Source organism: Ammospiza nelsoni, chromosome 4 (genome assembly GCF_027579445.1).
Source record: "Ammospiza nelsoni isolate bAmmNel1 chromosome 4, bAmmNel1.pri, whole genome shotgun sequence".
NCBI lineage: Eukaryota > Metazoa > Chordata > Aves > Passeriformes > Passerellidae > Ammospiza > Ammospiza nelsoni.
This window is the reverse complement of record NC_080636.1, coordinates 7,816,941-7,828,405: the sequence shown is the minus strand read 5'-3', so window position 1 is coordinate 7,828,405 and position 11,465 is coordinate 7,816,941. Positions and strand designations below refer to the sequence as shown.

At 45.4% G+C, this 11,465-nt stretch overlaps 1 protein-coding gene across 1 annotated transcript in view; it reads left to right on the top strand.

Annotated features, from left to right (window-relative positions):
• The first annotated feature begins 985 nt into the window (after positions 1–985).
• ATRN (attractin) overlaps positions 986–11,465 on the top strand; it is a 147,682-nt gene continuing 137,202 nt past the window's right edge. The window contains exon 1 of the mRNA XM_059470115.1: positions 986–1,302. Within this exon, the coding sequence (XP_059326098.1) occupies positions 998–1,302 (305 nt within the window). The 5' untranslated portion in view covers positions 986–997. The remainder of the gene's footprint in view (positions 1,303–11,465) is intronic.

Here is an 11,465-nt window from a genome sequence, read left to right as displayed (position 1 = left end):
CATGTGGAGTCCAGTTTGGGCTGCTCCATCCCAGGGCAGTGCCCGTGCCCTGTGTTGCACTGCAGGGGCACCTCCAGTGCAGGGCAGCCCCAAGCCCCCAGTTCAGCATGGATACCGAGGGGCTGGAACACGCCCAGGGAAAGGAAGAGTTGAGGAAGGCTCTGGAGCACCAACAGCGGCTGAGGGGGCTCAGCCTGGAGCAAAGGAGGCCCGGGGGGGGCCCTTGTGGCTCTGCACAGCTCCTGCCAGGAGGGCACAGCCAGGGGGTCGGGCTCTGCTCCAGGGAACAGGGACAGGAGCAGAGGGAACGGCCTCAGGCTGGGCCAGGGCAGGCTCAGCTTGGACACCAGCAGGAATTCCTTCCCGGAAAGGGTGCTCAGGCCTTGGCAGGGGCTGCCCGGGGAGGTGGTGGAGCCTCCATGGTCCCTGGAGGTGCCCCAGGAAGGCCTGGATGCGGCACTCGGTGCTCTGGGCTGTTGGACAAGGTGGGGTGTCACAGGTTGGACTGGGTGATCCTGGAGGGCTTCTCCTACCCCAAAAATTCTGATTCTGTTACTCCTCTTGCTCCTTTCACTGGGGCAGTGCTGGTGTTGTATCTGTGCCAGCTGCTGCTTTCTCACCTGTAATATTTAACTAATGGGGAGCAGTAAAGGGGCTTTAATTTTACAGCTCAGTTTTAAATCGACTAATTTCCTGGGAAATGCCATTTCATGGTTTGGGAATTGCCATGTGCTTTAAACTCTGCTTGTTAACCTTGCTGAGATGAGAAACTCACCCCTAAGTGAAGAGCTCTGCAGCTGTAGCAGCTAACCAAGAACTGCTTCCACTCTTTCGACACTAGAGACTGATCTGTGACATGGACGCTGTGACTGCGAGTCCCTGACCCGCCCCCTCCCCGCCGCCATGGCCGCGCAGTGACGTCACTGGCCCCGCCCTCCCGGTTCCCCCCCCACTCGCGGCCACCGTAGCGGGATCGGCGGAGGCCCCGCGGCGGCCGATGGTCCGCGTTGTGCCGCCGCCCCCCGCCCGCCCCGCTCCGACCCGGCAGCGGCCGCAGATGGCGCGGCGGGGACCGGGCAGGCGGGGCGGGAGGTCACCGGCGCCGCCGCCGCCGCCGCTGCTGGCGCTGCTGCTGCTGTTGGTGCTGGGCCCCGCCGCCGCCGCCGGCGAGGAGGTGGCAGTCTCCAAGGAATGCGACAAGCCGTGCGCCAACGGCGGGCGGTGCCAGCCGGGCACCGGGCAGTGCGAGTGCCAGCCTGGCTGGGTGGGCGACCAGTGCCAGCACTGCGGGGGACGCTTCAGGTGAGCCTCCGCGGGGCGGGGGGCGGGGACGCGAGGGGTCCGTGTGGACGGGGCGTCGGGGCTGGTTTGGGGTTGGTTCGGGGCTGGTTCACGAGTGAGGGGTTAGCTTTGGGGTACGGGAAGGAAAGTCTGGCTCAAGTGAGGGGCTGGTTTGGGTCGGGAGTTCGTTTGAACCGTGGGAAGCGGGCTGGTTTGGGGTGCCGAGGGGAGAGTCTGGCAGCCCCATCAGGGATGGGGGGCAGGGACAGGGCAAGGGAGAAAGGAGAAGACACAGCAGTGGCTCGGGGGCCCTAAGGGGCACTTGAGGGCAATAGGGAGGTGGGTACGAGGAGCAGGTTTGGGCACTCAGACCTGCTGAGGAGGGTCCAGGGGTGAGTGAGGGCAGCAGGGAAAGGGCCGGGTGACAGTAAAGGTGAGGGGCGGGACCAGGTGAGGTGAAAGGTGAGCGGTAGATGGAAGTGACACTAAGGGTGAGTGGCAGGTCAAGGGAATGGTGAGGGACACTCAGGTGATGATAAAGGTGAGCGGCAGGTGCAGGTGACAGTAAGGATGCAGGTGTTAGGGCAGGATAGGAGCATCTTGAGAGGACCATAGGGGCTGGGTCTCTGGGCAGTGAGAGTGAGAGCATGGGCCTGGTTGAGGGGGATGTGGGTGTAAAGGGATGGGCAGGAGTCATGAAGGGGGACAGAAGGGATTTGGATGCAGAGGGAGAGGTGGGTGTGCAGAAAGAGGCTTGAGAGGTGACAGCAGCATGGATGTGATGGGGTGACAGTGTGGAAGGCTTGGTCTGACTGTCCCCAGAGGAGGCGAGTGGTTGGGCTTCCTGGGGGCGCTCTCAGAGCAATGGGACGTGGATGTTTAGTGCCCCAGTTGGGGAGTACAGGATGTTTGTTATGCAGAGAGGCGCCACTAAGGGGGCTGAATTTTTGGTGTTGGTTGGCTGGGGTTACACAGGCATTACCGGTATCAGTTGTGATTCTAAGGGGCTGTGTATGAGCAGGGATGTGGTTGTAGGGCACTGGATCAGTGGGGATCTGGGTTTGGTGGATTTCAGGGCCAGGAAAATGTTTGGTTTAAGTTTTAGTAGGTCCAGACAGAAAGTAAGGCTGGAGGGGAGTGGGTATGGGGATATTCTTTTGGTGGCAAGGTTAGGTTTGGGAATTTAGAAATGGAAGTGTAAGGATGGTGGGTGAATGGGGGTGGCTTTGTGTGTGGATGTGGAGCTGATGGAAGCAGTGAGGAGCAGGTGGACACAGGAGGTCAGTGTGGGTGTGGGGCCAGTTCCTGGGCGGGGAGAAGGACTAATGTGTGCATGGGACTAGATCACGCTTAGAACAGGTTGGAGGAGAAGGGCGGGCAAGTGGGCGTTAGAGCGGTGTGGAGACTCTAGAGGTGTTTCGAGGGGGGTTAAGGAAGCTCCTCTTGGCAGATCAGCAGGTGCTGGTTTTGGTTAAAGGTTATTTCAGGAGAAGTAGGTGCAGGGGAGCGAAGCAGTATCCTTATGGGAGTAGCTGGCATTTGGGAGGCTCATCATCTGGAGATGTAATGCTGCTGGCTTTTGGGGAGGGACAGTGGGAATAGCAGCCTGGTGGGAGAAATCTCCTGGGCTTGTGGGGAGACCAGAATGGGCAGTGGGAGGGGATTGAACAGGACAGAGGGTATTGGCTTCAGAGTTTTTTTTTTTTTTTTTGGTTTTCTTTTTTTTTGGGTTTTTTTTTTTTTTTTTTTTGATTTTTTTTTTTTTTGAGGAAAAAAGGACTAAAGGAGGGCTCTGGGCTGGGGGATGGAATTCCCTGGCTCTGCACTGGTCCAGGCCAAGTGCAAACAACTGTGTGTGGGAATGAGGGGTGTCTGCACAGGACAGTGATTTTTGGGCTGTATGCTGATGGAAGGTGTGTTTCTGCAGTGCTGGGGCCAGTTCTTTTAGTGTTGAGTTACTCGGTTGGGTTGTGTGACTGAAGTGTATCCCACTGGATGAGAAAATGGAAATCTTCATGGGAATAGGCTGAGGATGCTCCCTGGCATTATGGCAAGGATTTCTGTAAGATGGTTACCTGCCTTGGATTCATCTGTGGCAGAGGGAGAGCCAGTGTGTGTCTGCATGCATTAGGTGAATTCCCTGGCAGGGCTGATTCCTGGAAAAGAAGGAAATGAGAAAAGGATGATTATCCTAGGCAGTGACTGCTTTCTTGGGGAGCTGATGAAAGTACCAAGCACCCTTTGATGATGTTCCTTATTGATTTGGGAGGAGGGTAACTGTTTATACAACCTGAACTCATGGAAGAAAAATACTTTATTTTTTTATTCATATTTATTGACTGTCTGTAGATGTGTGTGTATTGCAAACAGTTTGAAAGGAGTTTTGTATAGAAACAATTCCAGGCTAGGCAAGCCCTGGAAGTCCAGACCTGCCTTTTTAATGTCTTTTTGCTGCTGTCATGAAAAGCATTTTCTTTTAGCTGGGAGAGTGCTTTAAGGAATAGCCTCATACCTGTTACTCTCTTGGAGTAACTTAGGATATTTGTGGTTTTTAGGGGACTGGATTTGAGAGACTTCTTTTCCAAATAGTAATGCCAAGTAAAAAAAAGAATTGATATATATTCACTGCTAATAGAATCTCAATTTTTTTCCTCTTACCTGCTTTGATAGAACTTCTTTTTTCTTTCTCGCATATAATTCTAGTCTAAAATGTTGCCTGAAAACATAATACATGTTTTTCTCTGTAGATGATTTGTCTGTTTATTAGTTTATTAAGGAGTTGGAATTTCTAGTAATGTTTTTAAACTTGGAGCTCTGAGAAATGCAAGCAATGGTCATAGTTTTGCAGTCTTGTGTCTTCTTTCACATGCCTTGAGTTTGCTCTGTCTCCTGTCAGAATTGGCTCTGCAGGAGGTTTTTGTTTGGTTCATGGTTGTCAAGAGTTTGGCTTTAAAGGACTTAATGTGTTATTAAATGCTGTAGGTACAAATGGGAAGTAGAAGAGCAGGTGAAAATTATTTTCTAAGTGCAGTGTATTCTATGTGCTTATCTGCTGGACTGAGAGATGTAATTAAATTTGGCATGTTAATCATCCTGTCTAATCTAGATGTATATGATGACTGTATTTGTGGCATTGAGTGTTTTCATTTACACTGTAAAGTTACACCTCGTGCTTCACTAACCCACTAATATCTCACATCTTGTGTTCACAGTGAAGGATGAACATTGTAGCATCGAGTTGCAGTCTTCTAATATTCCATTCCCCTTTTTCCTTGGGAAATCTTTTTTTTAAACTGCAGTTAGGTGTATGAGTAACACACCCCAGATCAGTGATGCTTTTTAGAGGTGGAAGGCTGATTTAGGAAGGACTTCATGTGACTTTTTTCTAAGATGTGGAACCAGCCACTTTAGTTGTTCAAAGATAAACATCTTGGTGTTAACAGAAGCTGAAACAGAAAACACGGAATGTGCCTGATGTGCTTGTGTCTTCTGTTTGAGCATAAACCTCCAGAGGGCTCTGGGCTGGCTGGAGGCTGCTGTGCCTTCAAGCTGCCATGATATGGGCAGGAGAGGAGCTGCTGCTGGGAGGGATGAGAAATTCCCTAGTCACAGAGCTGCAGCAGCATCCTGAGATGGCATTTGGAGCAGTGGGAGCTTGGGAGCTCCAAACTTGAGAGTGAAATTGGCAGCATTGATTATTGTACAATCAAAAAGATGCTGCCCACTTTGTTAACAGACTCTTCAAAGCGCTGTCTGCAGCTCAGTGACACAACCTCTCATCCTGCCTAAACTGAGTTGTCAGCCAGCTGCCTAATTAGCAGATGGAATTAAAGGTGGAAAGGCCCTCTAAGATCATCCAGCCCAGCTGCCCCCAGCCCTGCCAAGACCACCAGTAACCATACCCACGTGTTTTTGAACACTTCCAGGGATCGGAACTTTCCTGGGCAGTCTGTCCCAGTGCCTGACCAACCTTTCCATGAAGACTTTCCCCAGTATCCAGTCTAACCCCTGCACCAAAAGTGCAACTTGAGGCCATTTCCTCTTGGTCCTGTCTCTTGTTCCCTGGGAGCAGAGCCTGACTCCCCCTGGCTGCACCCTTCTGTCTGGGAGTTTTGGGGAGTGAATGAGAATGGGCTCTTCTCATTCTGGCCACGAGTTTTTCCAGGCTGAGCCCTCCCAGTTCCCCCAGCCCCTCCTCCCCAGACAAGGCAAGTAAAGCACAGAGCAAGAAATGACCTCTGGTTCACTTCCATTTATTGTCCTGAGATTGTAAAGGGTTGGATTAACAAATTCAGGATAATGATTGACTTATTGAGCAGTTAGTGTATGTGGTTTGTGTGTGTAGGCTCACTGATGGGCAGTTTGATGGTAGCTGAAAATAATATTTTGACTATATAATGAAATACCAAATTATTCCAGGAATATGGATTTTGTGTGTAAAGGCACTAGTGCTCCTTTCATGGTAATACTCTTTTTGTGGTGGGAGATGGCAAATACTAAGCAGGACTTAACCATGCAACCTGACAGTTGGGGAGTAAAAAACAGATTAGACTGTATCCTTTAAACTCTCTTTTTAGTAATATAATGGGGGCAGTTACATGTTGCTGATTAAATGTTATGAAGGACTTGGTGGTAGTAGAGTGTGCTTGGCCAAAGAATATTACAGTGAAGAGGAATTTTATCTTTAGGTTTGTGTAAATCACTACCTGAGGGAGTTGTGAGCTGGAAAAGAACTATCACAATTCTCTTTGTTAAATAAATAGGAACTTCTGGTCAAAAGCTTAAATACAAGCTGTTGTCTTTAAGAAGCTACCTGAGGCATTTGTAGATTTAGGAAGGTCAGGAAGATGCTTAATAGATCCGAGGATGTTGGCAATTTGAATCAAATCAGTTTAAGTGCTCAAATTAGATCTGGGGCCTGCATTTGTGTCTGATCCCCATTCTGTTCCTCCCTTTTCATTAGGGTATTATTTTGCTTTAAAATGATTTTCTCTTCCATGCTGCTTAATGAAAGACTTGCTCAAACACTGCACTGGTAAAAAAGAAGAAGCTATTTGAGTAGGAAATACTTAAACATCATCAATTTTAATGAACGCACTGAGAAAAAAAGAACAATTATATGGTTTTTTTTAGTTCTTGGAGGTATGTGTGGATATCCTTATGAATGCATATCTATATTTCTGTCTATCCATACATGTATATAATATATAAATATTATCTATTTTGTGGCTTGGAGCAACCTGGTCCAGTGGAAGGTGAAGGAGGTCTTCGAGGTCCTTTCCCACCCAGACCATTCCATGATTCTGTTTAAATGATCTGTTCTTTGGGAAACTCATGGGTAATATTTAATCTGAATTCTCTGTTATTGCTCCTCTCACTGTTTTATTGGACAATCTGAAATTTTACTAGGGCTGTTCTAAGAACTGAACTTCACCTGTGAAATAATTCAGTATTTTTGAAATATCTGAATTGTTCTGCAGTTTGTGCCGTGCACTAAACGAGCAGCATAAATATTTGACTTGCGGGAGGTTTTGTTAATGTTTGCAATAAGCTCACTGCCTGTTTCCAGTCTGCTTTGTAGTAAGGAGGCAGTAGTGGAAAATTCAGAGCAGTCGGACAAAACAGCTCGTGCTGGATCCTCCCCATCATCTCTGCCTCACAAACATCCAGTGCCTTGCCTGTTGGAGCTTTAGTGGCTGGAATTACTGAACACTCTGTGTGTGAGAGAGAGAAGTCCTGTCCTGTTCCTGTCTTCCTGCTGAGCACGTCTGAGCATGAGAGCTCCTGGAACAGAGCAGGTGAAGGATAACATTCCTGTGCCTGCCAAATCCAGAAACATATCGCTGACTTGGACTTAGAATGCCTCCTTCTCTGCAGCAGTCACCGTTTTTGTCATTTCTCTGTTCCTGTCAGGATCAGGGAATACCTGCCTGAGTCCCTTAGCACTTGGCTGACACTGCTCTAGATTTTCCCAGTATTTCAGTCTCAGCTGTTCCTTTCGTTTTGGATGCAAAATAATCACAGAATGGTTTGGGCTGGAAGGAACCTTAAAGCTCTTCTCATTCTAACCCCCTGCCATGGGCCAGGGACACCTTCTGCTAGACCAGGTTGCTCCAAGCCCTGTCCAGCCTGATCTTGAGCGCTTCCAGGAGTGGGGCAGCCTCAGCTTCCCTTGGAAATTAATAAAATGAGCTCAGGTCCAGTCAGGTGTTTGTTACCATCTTCATCAATTTACATTTAACATAAATAACTTATATTGAAATACCAAAAAATGGCTGAAATTGGCACTGTTTTCACAGAAAATAGTTGTTTTCTTCAATTAAAAAAAAAAATCTAGGACCAGTGATCCTTTTGTCCCATGTCCTGATAAATTTAAATAATATTTTAAATGTGTGTGATGGATTTGATTTTCCTGGCTTGTTCCTCTGAAGCTTTTGTGAGCAATCAAATTTCAAACTCTGAGCTTCCTGCACCTAACATATTTATGAAATCCATGCTGAAAATCCTATATTTAGGTAATGCTGCTGCTCACCAAGCTGTTGTCTTACTGTATTAATTTAGGATACCCTTGGGTCCTCTTTTCTTGAATGGTTTCCTTGACGAATTTTTTTCTGATTTGAAGTTCTAGGCAGAGCACTTAGAATTACCTTCTTGACCAGATAGAGCTTTGCTTCTTTTTTCCTGCACTCAAAATACTCCCTGCAAGTAGGAGCTTTTAAATCACATCTTGTAAAGCATAGTGAAAAAACAGAGTAAAAAAGGCTGAAGCAAAGTAGTTTTGGGGGAGGAGGGAGCTGCTCCGAACTGGAATTCACCGTAAGAGGGACCACAGCAGTTTGTGCCAGTGCTTTGTTCTTGAACAGCCACACGCTCACATCTGCCCATTAAACCACTGCAGCAGCTTGGAAGCTGGGCTGGAATATTTGGTGATCAATTTTACAGCAGTGAACAGAGATGATAATTTGCTTTTGTGCACAGTTTTGAATGAAATACTCATTTAGTCACTGCAACACTGGAGCAGTAAGGATGTTTGCTTTTTGTTTCCTCCTTTTGTTCCCTTGCTTTGTTCATGGCTGATCCTCACAGAAGTTCCTTTAGATCTACTTGAGATTGTCACTTTTCCTCCTTTTGCTTAAAGTAAATATTTATTTGATGGAGAGGCAGGTTGCTTGCAGGGTTTTGGTGGATGTGTACTGCATACAGATGATTCCAGGCATGGTTTGGGCTTGAATGGGAAATGCTTGGGATATTCAGAATCTAAGGGCTCTGTCCTTACTGCAGAGTTGTGACATCATTAGGGTTGTTAAGAGCCCTTAATTGCACACAGAACAAGCTTTATGTAGCAATCTGATAACCTAAATTTGGGACATTGGCATAGTGGGGGATTTGGAGAATAATTGAAAGAAAATGGATTCTGTTTTGGGCTGATAATAAGTGTCTTAGTGCATCTTGCATGATGAAGAAGAATTTAAATGTTTTACTGATGAATTGAGCAATATTCCTGCTAAAGAGGGGCAGCTGATCAGAACAGATTGTGACAAGTACTTCTTGGATACCCCAGGATCTGGAAAATATTCATGGTCCTGGTTGTGGCTTCACTTGCTAAAACAAATTTCCTGCAGTATCACCAGATTCAGAATTTTCAGTTTCCTGAAAATGCAGCAATGGAATCAAGCTGGTTGAAGGGACACCATGCTGACAGAGGTGGTCTGGGCATTCCAGCCAAGGGTTTTCCCGTGTGTAAACTCCCTTTCATTCCCTGCTGTGCCTGCTGGGCTCACAGCTGCAGAGGTGAAAGCACTGTTGTACACAAACTTAGCTCGGGTGTGCTCGGTGCATGTTGCAAAAATTTAAATAGGAGGTTGTTGCTTTGTGTAGGTAACAGGGTGTTGCACATCATCTTTGAAAATTATCTGTAATGACCTTTACCATCAGACAGTGCTGCTCAGCTTGATGCAGGATGTACAAATACAGCTGTGAAAATCCCAGATTTTCTATTATTTCCCTTTGCCCTCTGTTTCCTGATTCTCAGAAACCTTTTTTTTTTCTTTGCTAGTTTCTATAAGCTGAAAGAAAAAAAAAAAAGAAGAAAATTGTGCTAGGAAAAGAGTCTTTGGAAGACTTTCTTATTAGTGTTTGTATTGCTTGAAAATTTAATATCTGTCTCCAAGGTGGTGCTTGTCTACTCAAAGGATAAGAAGCTTGGCACAGATGAATTAGCATTTTTTTTGTAAACTCCTTTTATAAACTCAAATACAGAACGTGAGAGGTATTTTTCCATTCAGAAAATTTAGGTTGGGTCTAATATTTTTTCATGGCAAAGGGAAGGAATGTCTTCAATTACTTTGTGATTAACAGCTATTTAGTTTTCAGTCATTGCAATGAAAAAAATTACTCCTGCAGTGGCTTAGCTGTGTATTGAGTGGCTTTAGTGTTTGTTTTGTCTGTTTTTGTTTTTTGTGGTTTTGTGGGGCTGGTTTTTGTTTTTGTTTGTCTGTTTTTTCCCTTCAGTTTCTTTGTGCTTGTGTCATTATCTCTTTCCTGCCACAGTTTAGTCGTTTTCCACATGTTCCAGATATTTTGAATGTAATTGCACTATCTAGCAAAAATGTATGAAGGTTTTTTGCAGCAAGGTGCAACATGTTTCCTACCAGAGTTGTGCACCTGTCTTTTTAATGATTAATTTACACAGTCAATCTCCCATTAATCCAGAGTGGAGAGTGTCACTTGAATTTTATAGTGATTTCAGAGCATAGATCTCTAGTGTCTGCTTGCTACATACCTTGATCTTGTGTGAGATCATCAGAGGTGATGCTGCAAAGATTTCCAGCCTTTGCAAGACCTGAGTTGCAGAATAGTGTGGAACTGAAGTGCTGACTGGGCTGGCAGTGCTACAAGAAAAAAAAGCCCAAAAGCCAGGGAAAACTCCAGCATTGTTTCCTAGTAAGGATTTTAGTGCTGCTAGAAAAAAGTATACTGCTGTATCCAAATTGTGAGCATGGATTGATGTTGCTGGAAGCAAAGTACTGAATTCCAAATAATATAGTGAGAAATAATTAGTTTTGTGGTCACTGGTGATTTTAATTTTAATTTTTTTCAAGGAGAGATCAGGAACAGGCAGAATTGTTGGGTGAGTTGCTTTTAGTTTTGTTGAAAAAGCTGAAGTATATTGTTGTTCAAGACACTCAGTTTGCATCTGCATTTATGTATAGTTGCTGCCTCCTTGTTTGACAGTGTGTCAGTGCACTTTAGTTAAGGGATTGATTTATTACACTGAAACACATAACAGGCAGCTCTATAAATTTGGGTCAGTCAGTGTCTTTCTCAGCAGCACAGGCTGCAGTGACTCTTTACAGTTACTGGTTTTCATTTTGGGAATAGTAATGGGTGTTTAAGTAAGCCCTTGTTCAACTTCTGGAGGATGAATCATTTTGAGGAGGTGTTGATGTGGTTCAAAGTCAAAACCAGGATCTGACTTCCCGCCTATGCACACTTTTTCTGAAACATCCATATTAATATTACTGGAATTTAAAATTTTCTTGTGGATACTCTGATAGTCTGTTAACTTGTTTTATCTGAATTTATGTGATGAGCCCAAAGAAAACTCTAGTGCTACGGAAAGCATGTTAAACCAGTGATTTGTGGATCACTTTCAGCTTTTCTCAGTACCTGAGCTGTTGAGAATTTCTGGGACAGCAGGCAAATGTCAGTACCAGCAGAATTGCCTTATGTGAATAGTACAATAACAATTTCTATGCAAGTTTGGAGTTTGAATGTGAGAGGATGGGGATTTGAATTTCTGGTGAAACAGGAATGTGTGGTCTGGCTGGAAAAGCTGAAATGACTTTATAGCCTCTAACTTTACTCTTCCCTTGAGAATAGAGTATCACAGACTTCAAGAGTCAATGCAGTTCATAATTTAATCCCCTTGGTTCAGTTTCCCTATCAAGTAATTAGGGCAAATTATATATATGGTCTAAAGATGTTCTGCTGATGACTCTATTTACATAGGAATTTGGAGGTTTGGAAGCATATTTTAATGACAGTTTGGATGGCAACTGGTATTCAGTTGTCTATTCTGAGAATAATACTGCCCTACAGAAGAAATGTGGTTAATGTTGCTATAAATATGCCTAAATCATCTTCACTGAGGCTGATGAAAAAGGATATTGTATGTTAAAAGT